The sequence below is a fragment of the Phycodurus eques genome, chromosome 1, assembly GCF_024500275.1.
Source record: "Phycodurus eques isolate BA_2022a chromosome 1, UOR_Pequ_1.1, whole genome shotgun sequence".
Classification (NCBI taxonomy): Eukaryota; Metazoa; Chordata; class Actinopteri; order Syngnathiformes; family Syngnathidae; genus Phycodurus; species Phycodurus eques.
Window position 1 is genome coordinate 71,831 of NC_084525.1, and position 14,745 is coordinate 86,575.

General features: G+C 43.0%; 1 protein-coding gene across 1 annotated transcript in view; it reads left to right on the forward strand.

Annotated features, from left to right (window-relative positions):
• The window catches only part of lama5 (laminin, alpha 5), a 262,541-nt gene that overhangs the window by 36,753 nt on the left and 211,043 nt on the right, over nucleotides 1-14,745 (forward strand). Inside the window, 5 exon segments of the mRNA XM_061670415.1 lie at nucleotides 1,261-1,376; nucleotides 2,526-2,644; nucleotides 2,725-2,815; nucleotides 6,568-6,702; nucleotides 6,792-6,854. Coding sequence (XP_061526399.1) covers nucleotides 1,261-1,376; nucleotides 2,526-2,644; nucleotides 2,725-2,815; nucleotides 6,568-6,702; nucleotides 6,792-6,854 — 524 coding nt within the window.

Below are 14,745 nucleotides of genomic sequence, written 5' to 3' on the forward strand. Positions count from 1 at the left end.
GCTCACACGTGCGTGCATGTGCAGACACACACACACACACACACAATCACACACACACCCTCTTGGTCAAATGCCAGGTTTTCATGATATAAAAATGAGAAAAAAAATACTGGTCTTCACTGTAGCCATTATGTGTATGCAGTGTTGTGAAGATTACTTTGGAAATGTAATTTGATTTGTTACAATTGCAAGTTATCCTGTTGAAAATTTAATAGTAGCTATTTCAGTTACTTTGTCAAAGTAATGTAGCTAGTTACATTTGATTACCTTTTGATTACTTAATTTTGAATGAATACGTCAACAGGCTCCTTGGATGTTTCCTCGAAAAAGGTTTTAAAACCATAGATCATTATTTTGGAACGGAGAGCTGAACACAAACCATTGTGGACATGGAAGACACAGCAGACACACACACGCACACAGACATACACACACCTCTCTGTCTGTCTGTTTGTCCATCTCTCTGCCTTCCTGTTCTACATTGTTTCCGGGTGGCTGGACAACATTTGGTTTGACTTTCCAGCACCACCTCCATTTCACCGGGAAAAACACTCACGTGTGTGCCAAAGCGTGGATGTGTGTGTTTGTGTGCGCGCAATGCATGCATGAGGCAAAGGAATGAAATAAAAAACAATTCAAAGGAATTTCCTTTGGAAACAATACACACATATATATATATATATATATATATATATATATATATATATATATATATATATCAATAAACTGTCTGTTTGTGTTGCATTGAAAGTAATAGTGTCACATCTTCCCTGAAGTATATTGTGTTTAGTGTTATTTGGGTTGTGTCTTGCGAGGCCTGTCACGATAACAATATTTGAAAGACAATATATTGTCCCTAAAACTATTATGATAAACGATATTATTCATTATGCTTCTGGAAGACGTCAGCTTTCCCCCCACAGATGAAGAATTTTGGTCGTAAATATTGAACGTTCATTTTTTTAAGATTGTGATTCTCATTGGTCCATTGGACCATTGGATCTGTTTCAGACCCTAAAATCAGCACAAATGCAATCTTAACCCACCTCAGACCTAAGGATAATCTTATTGGATAATGTTACAAGACATAAGATTGTCTTGCATTTGACAAGCTTGGGCAGGAAGGGGAAGAATCGGCACAAAATCTGGCCGATTGTCTTGATGTATGTACTGGGACAAAATGTCTGTGTGTGTGTGTGTGTGTGCGCGCGTGTGCGTGTGTGTGTGTGTTTGCGTGCGTGTTTATGTGTGTCTGTACAGTCTGCAGTGCGACTGTCAGCACAACACCTGTGGTGCCTCATGTGACCAGTGTTGCCCTGGATACCACCAGTTACCATGGGAGCCAGCCACCAGTTTCAATGCCAACGAGTGTGAACGTGAGTTGCGTTATTTTTATTTTTTTTAATACTGTATTCTGCTTGCTTGCCATGTCAATTGTGAATCTACATCCAAGACTAAAAAATATGTTTCTATTTCTTTTCTTTCTTTCTTTCTTTCTTTCTTTCTTTCTTTCTTTCTTTCTTTCTTTCCAAGAATAGAAATTTAATCAGGTGATATATGATGTCGCATTTTAAGTCAGTAGTAACACGTAAAAATGGTGATGCTGGAGTCTTCCTGCTTTGAATGTGATATCACTTCCTGACTGTCGCTAGAAAAACCCAAAGAAAAGGCAAAACTATTTTTTTTTGTTCTTTGTGGAAGCGTCCACAAATCCATCAAAGTCCTCATCTTCTGTATCTGAAATGAACAGCTGGGCAAGTTCTCAATCAAACACGCCGGATTCGAGTCAGTCTCGTTGCCGTGCGAAAGTAAAGCTGTGTTTGCCATCTGTCATCAATCGCTTCCACGCCGCTTGCAACTTCACTTTGAGCGCGCTGTTTACACCGATGTCCAGGCAAGCCCAAAGTTATTCTTTGCTCATTCATCCATTGCTCAGGTTGGTCTTCCAACTCGGTCCAACTCGCCTTGTTTCCGCGTTTTGATTTCTTTTTTTTTCCGCGAAACCTCAGCTTCATCTTCTTGACTTGGCGAAGCTCTTTTTCCTGCCTCCTCCACTTGCGAACCATGGATTCGTTGATCTTGAATTCTTAGTTTTGCACAATGTACACCCCGGAAATGGTCCCAGTCAGTAAAGCGGTAGTATTAAAAACAAAACAAAAACAAAAAAAAACCCCGGCGCTATATCCCTAGTGGTGGCGTGGCTCTAGCGTCCTTCCCCTGTCCTCAGCCACATCCGCTTTTCCTCTGCGTAAGCAGCGTGTCGGCAGGAAATGCAAAAAATAAATAAAATAAATACATTTAAAAAAGTCGAGCGGAGCGCTCATCACACAACAACATTTATAGATGTTGGAACTCGGTGCATACATAAGGTGCGCCGCATTATAAGGCGCCCCGTCCACTTTGGAGAAAATTTTAGACTTAAGTGCGCCTTATGGTCGTGAAAATACGGTACATTGATGAGGCTGTTCCTGTGAAGGCCACCAAACGTGCTTTAAGTTGAGAAAATAAATGTTCAATCTTTCCAGCATGTAACTGTCACCGCCACTCGTTTGACTGCTTCTACGACACTGATGTGGCACAGCGGCACGGCAGCCTCAATTTCCGCGGAGAGTACCGAGGGGGTGGAGTCTGCCTCAACTGTCAGGTAGGCCATGTATGAACGCGCACCGTATTTGCTTGTTGTTGTTGTTTTTGTTTTCAACGTACATGCTGCTTCTTTCCTAGCATCACACAACCGGCGTTAACTGTGAGCGCTGTGTCCTTGCCTACTACAGAGCTCCAGGCACGCCCCTCGACTCACCGGAAGCCTGTGCACGTAAGTCCCACGGTCCCATCTTGTCTGGTTTTCATCTATTTATTCTAGATCTGTGTATCTAAGTATATCTTTTAATAATATCTTTTTCAGATCTTTCTATCCATCTACCTAGCTATTCTAGATGTAGTTATTCTAAATATATCCATTTATTATCTAGTAACTATATATTTTCGAGTACTCTTGCAATATTTTCTAGTTCTGTCTATTTATTGTCAATCTAGCTATGTATTATTTTTGAACCATTATAGGTAATCTGTTTTCCATCTAGATATTCCAGCATATTTTGTCTAGATCTGTCAAGAAATGCATCATTTCTAAATCGATCTATCCATTCTAGATCGATCTGTCTTGCAATTTGTTCAATATCAGCCCATTTACAATTTTAATCTGTTACTGATGGATTCGAATAAATAGCTCAATAAAACAAAACATAACACCTGTAATGTATCCCAAATAAATGTATCAGGAAGGGGTTAAGATCACTTTTCTTTTTAAATCACAAAAAACATGACAGAATATGTCACATGTATAGGCCTGTCACGATAATTCTTTGGACAATATATTTTCCCAAAAACTATCACGACAAATGATATTGTTTTTTTAATGCCTCTGGAATCATGAAAAATAAGGCCCACCCTTATTGTTTTTATTTGATTTTGTTTGCTTTTAAATCAGTATTGTTGTTGTTTTTATTGTTGTTGTTAAAATTTCATTTCTTGTTCCATCCATCCATCCATTTTCTACCGCTTATCCGGGTCGGGTCGCGTGGGCAGTAGCTTTAGCAGGGACGCCCAGAGTTTCCTCTCCCCAGCCACTTCATCCAGCTCTTCCGGGGGGATCCCGAGGCGTTCCCAGGCCAGCCGAAGGTCGTAGTCTCTCCAGCGTGTCCTGGGCCGTCCCCGGGGTCTCCTCCCGGTGGGACGTGCCTGGAACACCTCACCAGGGAGGCGTCTGGGAGGCATCCGAATCAGATGCCCTGGCCACCTCATCTGGCTCCTCTCAATGCGGAGGAGCAGCGGCTCTACTCTGAGATCCTCCCGGATGACCGAGCTTCTCATTCTATCTCTAAGGGAGAGCCCGGACACCCTGCGGAGGAAACTCATTTCGGCCCCTTGTATCCGGGATCTTGTTCTTTCGGTCATGACCCACAGTTCATGACCATAGGTAAGGGTAGGAACGAAGATCGACCGGTAAATTGAGAGCTTCGCCTTTCGGCTTAGCTCCTTCTTTACCACAACGGACCGATACAAAGTCCGCATCACTGCAGACGCTGCGCCGATCTGCCTGTCGATCTCCTGTTCCATTCTTCCCTCACTCGTGAACAAGACCCCAAGATACTTGAACTCCTCCACTTGTGGCAGGATCTCATTCCGACCTGGAGAGGGCATGCCACTCTTTTCCGACTGAGGACCATGGTCTCAGATTTGGAGGTGCTGATTCTCATCCCAGCCGCTTCACACTCTGCTGCGAACTGCTCCAGTGAGAGTTGGAGCTCACGGCTTGATGAAGCCAACAGAACCACATCATCAGCAAAAAGCAGAGATGCAACACTGAGGCCACCAAACCGGGCCTCAGCTACGGCTCGGCTGCACCGAGAGATTCTGTCCATAAAAGTTATGAACAGAATCGGCGACAAAGGGCAGCCTTGGCGGAGTCCAACCCTCACCGGGAACGAGTCCGACTTACTGCCGGATATGCGGACCAAACTCTGACTCCGGTCGTACAGGGACCGAACAGCCCGTATCAGGGGGTTCGGTACCCCATACTCCCGAAGCACCCCCAACAGGACCCCCCGAGGAACACGGTCGAACGCCTTCTCCAAGTCCACAAAACACATGTAGACTGGTTGGGCGAACTCCTATGCACCCTCGAGGACCCTGCCGAGGGTGTAGAGCTGGTCCACAGTTCCATGGCCAGGACGAAAACCACATTGCTCCTCCTGAATCTGAGATTCAGGAGGACTCAAAGAAGGGTGGGTACTGTGAACTGCTGTTTGGCGCATAGGCACAAACAACAGTCAGGACCCGTCCCCCCACCCGAAGGCGGAGGGAGGCTACCCTCTCGTCCACCGGGGTGAACCCCAACGTACAGGCGCCGAGCCGGGGGGCAATAAGTATACCCACACCTGCTGGGCGCCTCTCACCGTGGTCAACTTGACAGAGTGGAAGAGAGTCCAACCCCTTTCGAGAGGACTGGTACCAGAGCCCAAGCTGTGTGTGGAGGCGAGTCCGACTATATCTAGTCGGAACTTCTCGACCTCACACACCAGCTCGGGCTCCTTCCCTGCCAGAGAGGTGACATTCCACGTCCCTAGAGCCAGCTTCTGTAGCCGGGGATCGGATCGCCAAGGTCCCCGCCTTCGGCCACCGCCCAGCTCACACTGCACCCGACTCCTATGGCCCCTCCCACAGGTGGTGAGCCCATGGGAAGGGGGACCCACGTTACCCTTTCGGGCTGTGCCCGGCCGGGCCCCATGGGTGCAGGCCCGGCCACCAGGCGCTCGCCTTCGAGCCCCACCACCAGGCTTGGCTCCCATGGGGGGCCCCGGTGACCTGCGTCCGGGCAAGGGAAAACGAAGTCCATTGTTTGTCGTCATCATGAGGGGTCTTTGAGCCGTGCTTTGTGTGGTTCCTCACCTAGGACCTGTTTGCCATGGGTGACCCTGCCAGGGGCATAAAGCCCCAGACAACTTAGCTCCTAGGATCACTGGGACACACAAACCCCTCCACCACGACAAGGTGACGGCTCAAGGAGGGGTCATTTCTTGTTTCTCTATTAAATTTTTTTACTTTACTCTGTGATATGAATCACCCTGGGTCTGAAGTAAAGAATAAAGAGCTGCAAGACTGTGTGGTTGGTCCGCAGAAGACCAGCCCTTCAGCTGTCAATCAAATCAAATTTACGGTAGTGTTCGCTGTAGTCAACTACTGGGTGAATGTGTGCCACTGAGGTTATTCTTAATAAAGGGGTAACTTGCCGATGTTTGTGTGAAATGAGGACAAACACAGAGAGAGATACTGACGTTTTAAACGACTTCGCCGTGGTGGAGCGAGCTGTTTAGCTGAGATCGCTAGCTCATTAGCTCGCGGGGTAGCACAGATAATAAACAGTTAACTTTCCCGTGTGTGTTGTCGCGATTATGTTTGAAATAAGGATTGTGCTTAATTTAGAAGGAAACGATGAGTTGGAAGCGGCGCCTGCGTCACTTACGGGTTATCGTAATTTTATATTACAGTGTTATAAATCAAGATATTTGATATATATGAGGGGCACCACGTCATATTGAGATATATGAGGGGCACCACGTTATATTTTGAGGCTTAATTTTTGTTAGGTTTAATTTTAGGCCAAATGACGACAAACCTTTTTAATCAGTCTCTTATCGGAAGGTGGCTACACTTTAGAAACGTTGTATGTATATATATATATATGTATGTATATATATATATATATATATATATATATATATATATATATATATATATATATATATATATATATATATGTATGTATGTATATGTATATATATATGTATGTATATGTATATATATATGTATATATATATACATATATGTATATATATATATATATATACGTATATGTATATGTATATATATGTATATATGTATATGTATATATGTATACATATGTATATAAATATATATATATATATATATATACATACATATACATATATGTATATATATTTCATCTTGCAATGTGTGCATATGTGTGCGTGCACACTTTGTCAGCCTGCGACTGTGAGTCTCCATTCACGGACGGCACATGTGAGGACATGACAGGACGTTGCTTCTGCAAGGAAAACTACACTGGCGACAACTGCGACCAATGTGCTGACGGCTTTGTCAACTTCCCAGAGTGTTACCGTAAGTCCGCCTTAGTGATTGGGTGGTCGACCAGATGAATGCCATCCATTGCTAATATCTGTTTTGTCTGTCTGTCTGTCTGTTTGAAGCAGCTTTCCCCATGTATCCTAGCAACAACAATGGTGAAGCAAAACCAGCCGGAGAGATCATTAGTAAGTTTTTTTATTCATAAAAATAATCCCTGTATATAAATAGATTTACAATAGATAGATTAGATAATATAACTGTATATACTGTCTGCATATGTACATATGTCTATATGCATTATGTATATGTCTACTAGGGTGGTCCAGAAATTTATTGAAAGGAAAAAAAGGTTTGAACACCCAGGCTCAACAAGGCTTACTTTTTTCCCCCTTTTGCCAAGTAGACTATAGCCTACTGTAAAAATTTCAGGACAAATGGACCAGTGGAGAAACTAGCTTGTCATGTCACTTTTGCCTTTTAATGCGCTAATATCCCTGGCCACTTCAGAATTTTCACCATGCCAGTTGCCTTGTTTAGTTGGTTTATACCTTTTTTCAATGATGTTTTTGATATATTCACTTAATGAAAAACAGGATTGCAATGGTAGATATTAGATGTTGCTTCCATTTTCACAATAAACTCTGAAGATTAAAACACATTACAATGGCATCAGCTTCAACCTGTTCTGCAGCATCTGTATGGCTGCTGGGCATGCCAACAGCTTGCCCACAAAGTTACATGTGCTTTAATCTATGCAGTTTTTTTATTTTCATGAAGACAAGACGAAACAACAGAGTTCCAAATTAGTGCATGTTATACTTCCATACTGGCAAAAGGCAGCCATCCGAATGCAACAGCTGGAGTCCTGTAAACGACAGCTATTTAAAATCCATATTCTTCTGAAGAAAAACAGAATGCTGTCAGAGGGTGCTCAAGAAATAAATGAACAACTTTTCAAAGGTGAGCAAAGTGAAGTGTTTGCTATTCCTGTAAAGAATGCTTTGGAATCTATGACAAGGGAGGAAGATTTCCAATTTACTGATCCATCTACGCCGCGCGGATCGCCTCATGGCGCTATCGGTGAAAACAAAAGGCAGCGGAATATGCTTCAATATTAACGGAAAATGGTGTACCGATGTCTCGGAGCTCAACACACACTGCAGCCCAGACGTGGAGTCACTGTTTTTTAATTATAAGCCATTCTACTTGCCGGGCGAGTTGGCCTCTTTCATCCTTGCTGGTGTCTACATTCCTCCAAACTTGAAAAAAAGCACCCATATTCACCCCTCATTATTTTTGGGGACTTTAACAAAGCTAAACTCAACCACAAACTCCCTAAATACAAGCAGCACATGGACTGTCCTACCAGGGAAAACAACATTCTAGACCACTGCTATACCACACTAAATGACGCACACCTTGCAGCTCTGGGCTCGTCCGATCAGTGCTTAATTCACTTAATACCAACATACAGGCACACACTTAAATGTGAAAAGCCTATTGTTTTGGAAATGAAATCAAAACAATCTTGTCTTTTGTAGTTTTAATAATATCTTTGCAAAGAGAGAGAGAGTCGACAGGTTACAGTTACTTGGATCACTGCCCGTCTCTGAGACACATACGGAAGAACAATGCCTGATTAAACCAAAGAAAAATGGGAGGGCGATGAGGAAAGAAGCAAGAAAGACCTATTCACACTGTTATCTTGTCCTTGAGAGAAAAGGGAGGTTGAAGACAGGATGAGAGAAGGGAAGTGTACTCATCAGTGAAAATGGAAAAATAGTTTTCTAACACAACTCAGGTTTATTACGTCATTGCTGTCGCATGCTGAACATCATTGCTGTCCTACTTACCACATGTACCGTCAAAGTATTACGCTAAGTACAGTTGAAAAAGGCCACACAAGAACAAAGGACTATTTCAGAAATAAAATAATAATGGAATAATATGATAGAGTATATAGATGATATTTCTTTCATTTTGCCATAACAAATCCCCCTTTTGATAATCAATAAATCAAACAAACAAAATGAAAAATTGGTAAATAATATGATAGGGATAACGTGTATTAAACAAACAACCTAAAAACAATTCCAGCATTTCACACCATTATGTAGGTTTAAGAAAATCCTTCATAAACAGGTTGTAAGTCAATCGCACAAAAAATAAAAAATAAATTTAAAAAATGACTAGACTGAAGAATCCGAATCTGGGTTAGCCATGTCATCCAAACAAGCACGAGGAAACAGTCAGGAAAGTGTCAGTCACAAGTTGGAGAGGAGAGTGTTACAAGGTCAATGGGGCCACACGCGTATACTGGACAAATGCAGAGCCAACCATGCACAAGAAGAGCGACACAGAAAACAAGTGCAATACGATATAGCCAAGCCTGCCAACCGAGTCCAGTGAACCAGCTAGAAACAAGATTCTGAAGGTTTGGTTAAGGTACCGTAGACGAATAAAGGAAGCTAAGGTGCGAGGAAAGATTGATAACAAAATAGGATGTGGGGAAGGCACGACGTGAGTTTGCAGCATCATGCGGCATGAAAGAACAAATATAGCACTTCCCACATGAAGGGTGTAAAGAAACCAAATATTCGTGCTGTAGGACAGGGGTGCCCAAACTTTTTTGCCCCAAGATCTACTTTTCAAGCAGCCAACCTCCCGGTATCTACCTTTTTTTGGGGGTCGCGACCATGTCTCCGGTTTGAGATTGCAGAGCGCTGCCAGTAACCTAAAATTCTTGGCCTCCGACACAGCTCAGCACCAAGACAACAGATGATTGGTCGTTGCTCAGCTTTTATGACCTATCTTTTTCTCCTCTATGACCTATCGAAGTGTAATCAGTTACCAGCACTGATTGTAGCAAAAAGTGGATGCTAACAGTGAATCCTCTTTCTAAGAGGTGATTACTTTGCCTCATTAGGCTGAACTTTCTGGCCATCTGTTGTAGAAGGTGAGGGACCATAGGAGGTCCTGGGACCGTTTTTCAGTGTGACACGTGCACCCACGTAGCTCTTTCAGTAACTTTCACAGCCGTGTGAGTTACCAAGAGGACTTTAAACGGTCCTAGCCAGCGCTGATGCCTCCACGTCTTTCATTGTGCCGTCAGCCGCCCTTGGCAGTGCTGAGAAGACTTATGTCCTGACATCTGAGAGCAAATTAGTCAAAGATGTGCAATACCTGATTATGTTGTCAAAGATGTGTCCATCGGCAAGCCTGGAGGATTCAATCCGACATTTGGAGGCCCTGCAAAGAGGATCTCAAAGGGAGACAAATTGTGCCTAGGGCGCACACGCATTCTCGCAAAAAAGTATTTAGTCAGCCACCAATTGTGCAAGTTCTCCCACTTAAAAAGATGAGAGAGGCCTGTAATTTTCATCATAGGTATACCTCATCTATGAGAGACAAAATAAGAAAAAAAATCCAGAAAATCACATCTGATTTTTAAAGATTTTATGAGAAAAGAATGGTGGAAAATAAGTATTTTGGTCACCTATAAACAAGATTTCTGGCTCTCACAGCCCTGTAACTTCTTCTTCAAGAGGCTCCTCTGTCCTCCACTCATTACCTGTATTAATGCCCCCGGTTTGAACTCATGATCAGTATAAAAGACACCAGTCCACAACCTCAAACAGTCACACTCCAAACTCCACCATGGCCAAGACCAAAGAGCTGTTAAAGGGCACCAGAAACAAAATTGTAGAACTGCACCAGGTAGGAAAGACTGAATCTGCAAGAGGTAATCAACTTGTTGAGAAGAACTCAACTGTGGGAGCAATTGTTAGAAAATGGAAGACATACAAGACCACAGATAATCTCCCTCGATTTGTGGCTCCACGCAAGATCTCACCCTGTGGGGTCAAAATGAGAACAAGAATGCTGAGCAAAAATCCCAGAACTACACGGGGGGACGTAGTGAATGGCCTGCAGAGAGCTGGGACCAAAGTAATTAAGGCTACCATCAGTAACAGACTATGCCGCCACGGACTCAAATTCTGCAGTGCCAGACCTGTCCCCCTGCTTAAGCCAGTACATGTCCAGGCCCGTCTGAAGTTTGCTCGAGAACATTTGGATAATCCAGTAGAGGATTGGGAGAATGTCATATGGTTAGATCAAACCAAAATATAACTTTTTGGTAAAAACTCAACTTGTTGTGTTTGGAGGAGAAAGAATGCTGAGTTGCATCCAAAGAACACCATACCTACTGCGAAGCATGGGGGTGGAAAAATCATGCTTTGTGGGTGTTTTTCTGCAAAGGGACCAGGACGACTGATCCGTGTAAGAAAGAATGAATGGGGCCATGTATCGTGGGATTTTGAATGAAAACCTCCTTCCATCAGCAAGGGCATTGAAGATGAAACATGGCTGGGTCTTTCAGCATGACAATGATCATTAATCAGTTTATTTGAAAGGGGACAATGCAATTTCATAAAACACATGAAATACACATGGTTAAAAAAGCCAGAATTAGCCAGAAGGCTAGTTTTCATCTGTAGTCCCCTGGCCATGATGTAAAAAAGCAGTAAAATACAGCAACAAGACAATATAATACAGGATACATAATCAAAGACTTACTATACTATTAAGAGAGAATAAAACCACAAATCATTTGATAATAACAAAAAAACATCATAACATACTTGTCTTTTAGTGTTGGCAGGTAGGTGTAGGTGTTAACTAGCCACATTTTCAGTTTTTTTGTGAAGACCTTGTATGTTGTAAGCAGTTTAACCTCCTTCCACTCACCAGCGCTCCTCACTGACCAGGCTGACTTACTGAAAGTGCTCCTACGCAGAGGAACGAGACAGTCACCTCTGACAGAGCCTCGAGTGACACGCTCAGAGCTGTTTCTTTGGCTGATGAACTCAGCCAGAGGAGCTGGAGCCAAATCATGCAGTACTTTATAAATCAAATTTAAATCTGCAAATATGTGAAGACTGTCCCAGTTTAAAAGACTGTATTTTTTTTTAAATTGCACAGTGATGATAGTGCCTTGGTTTCTTATCCATCACTTTAATTACTTTCTTTGGACAAAACTTTCAATGTTTTTTTTGCATTCTGACCAGCCTGGGACCAACTGGTTATGCAGTAGTTAAAGTGACTAAGATTCATTGAATGTAAGTAAATTTTTGCGGCTTCAGTTGACATTTCATTTCGACTTGCACGAAAATTTGCGAAGTTTAATTTGATATTTTTACACAATTTGTCAATATGGGCTTTAAAGAAAAGCTGTGCATCTATTATTAACCCAAGATATTTGTATTGGCTGACAATTTGCATTTTTTCTCCATTAACAAGTATGTCGGGGTCAGGTGATACTCTATTTGTTTTAGTGAAATACATGCCTACAGTTTTAGAAACGTTTAGCTGTAGACAGCACTGCTGCAACCAAGTTGTGACACAGGACATTGTATTAGTGAGTTTAGCAGCAACAGTATCTTTGGAGCGACCATGAACAAAGAAAACCGTGTCGTCTGCATACATTACGCACTCTGCTTCAGAACAAACAGTGGGCAAATCGTTGATATAAAGACTAAATAAAAGGGGGCCTAATATTGATCCCTGAGGGACTCCAGAGGTTAGCCTAAGAGACTCTGATCTGCAGTTGTTAACTGATACAGATTGTGTTCGGTCATGCAGATATGATTCAATCCAGCTCACAGCTTTGCGAGAGAAGTTAAATTTTGAGAGCTTGGTAAGAAGAACAGAATGATTTATTGTATCGAAAGCTTTCCTGAGGTCCAAGAACACCGCCCCTACAACTCCACCCTTGTCGAGAGAAGATTTTATTTTCTCAATGGAGAGGCATGTAGCCATTTCAGTGGAATGCTTGGATCTGAAACCAAACTGCATGGCGTGGAGAGAGGGGGAGCTGCTGTTTAAATAATGGACAATCTGCTGTGACGCCCATTTTTCTGCAACTTTGGAAATGGCCGTAGGAATGCTTATAGGTCGGTAGTTATTCAGAGAAGTTGAGTCACCGGATTTAAAGACAGGGGTAACAATAGCAGATTTCCAGGCCTTTGGAAAGTGACCAGATGAAATTGAAAGATTAATGATTGAGGCAATAGGAGTAGCAAGAGTTGAACCTAGATCTTTGAGCATGTTCGTGTCCATTCCAAAAACATCCTTTGCCTTAGATGGTTTGAGTGAATGAATGAAATCGATAACTTTGGTCTCAGTAATATTTGTAATAGTAAAGAACTGCGTTGCAGACAATGCAGGGTATTCCTTCCTTTGTTTTACTGCAAACTTAGAAGAGATTTCTGACACAGATTCAATGAAGTAGTTGTTAAGAGCATCAGCCATCACTTGAGGTTCCGTCAGGATGTTTCCATTTAATTTAATTTGCATTAGTTTTGTTTTGTTATTTTGTGTATCACCCAATAGTTTTAAAATATAATTTTATATAATTATAATTATAATATAACCTCAACATCTTCATTACCGCCACCTCCAGCTCTGCTTCCTGTTGTCTCTCCCGTGCCACTGTCTCTAATCCGTACATCATGGCTGCCCACACCACTGTCTTGTAAACTTTGCTGTTCCTCCCAGCGCAGACTCTTAGTCACATAACACACCTGACACCTTCCTCCACCTGTTCCAACCTGCTTGGACCTGCTTCTTCACTTCCCGATCACACTCACCATTGGTCTGGACTGTTGACCCCAAGTATTTCAAGTCCTCCACCCTTGCTATCTCTTCTCCCTGGAGCCGGACTCTTCCCCCACCACCGCTCTCATTCATGCACATATATTTTGTTTTACTTCTGCTAATCTTCATTTGTCTCCTTTCCAGTGCATGCCTCCATCTTTATAACTGTTCATCCAACTTCTCCCTGCTCTCACTGCAGATCACAATGTCATCTGCAAACATCATGGTCCACGGGGATTCCAGTCTTAACCTCATCTGTCAGCCTATCCATCACCTCCTCAGAGCTGATCCCTTATGCAGTCCCACCTCCACCTTAAATTCCTCTGTCACACCGAAAGCACACCTCACCACTTTTCTGCTGCCCTCGTACATGTCCTGTATTATTCTAACAGACTTCTCTGCCACTCCACGCCACTCCATGCTGTACCACAGTTCCTCTTTGGTTACTCTGTCATAGGCCTTCTCTAGATCTACAAAGACACAATGTAGCTCCTTCTGACCTTCTCTGCACTTTTCCATCAACATCCCCAAGGCAAATAATGCATCTGTGATACTCTTTCTCGGCATGAAACCATACTGTTGCTCGCAAATACTCACTTCTGTCCTGACTCTAGCCTCCACTACTCTTTCCCATAACTTCATTGTGTGGCTCATCAACTTTATTCCTCTATAGTTCCCACAGCTCTGCACATTACCCTTGTTCTTAAAAATGGGCACCAGCACACTTTTCCTCCATTCCTCAGGCATCTTCTCACGCACTAGTATTCTATTGAACTCTCAGTGTCCCACTTCTTCTTAGCTAACCTTATTCCTTGTATGATTTCCTGCACTTTTAGGTTCCACCACCAAGTCGACTTCTCTCCTTTCCTGCCAGAAGATAAACCAAGTACTCTCCTGCCTGTCTCTCTGATCACCTTGGCTTCTTTCCTGCCAGAAGATACAACAAGTACTCTCCTGGCTGTCTCTCTGATCACCTTGGCTGTCGTGGTCCAGTCTTCTGGAAGCTCCTCCTGTCCACCGAGAGCCTGTCTCACCTCTTCCTGAAAAGCCGCACAACACTCTTCCTATGTCAGCTTCCACCACATGGTTCTCTGCTCTGCCTTTATCTTCCTAATCTTCCTTCCCACCACCAGAGTCATCTTACACACCACCATCCTACGCTGTCTAGCCACACTCTCCCTTACCTCTACCTTACGGTTGGTAACCTCCTTCAGATTACATCGTCTGCACAAGATGTAATCCACCTGTGTTCTTCTTCCTCCGCTCTGGTAGGTCACCCTATGTTCCGGCCTCTTCTGGAAAAAAGTGTTCACTACAGCCATTTCCATCCTTTTTGCAAAGTCTTCCACCATCTCATCACCTCCAAGTTCCTTTCCTGGATGCCGTACTTAAACATCACTTCTTCATCACCCCTGTTTC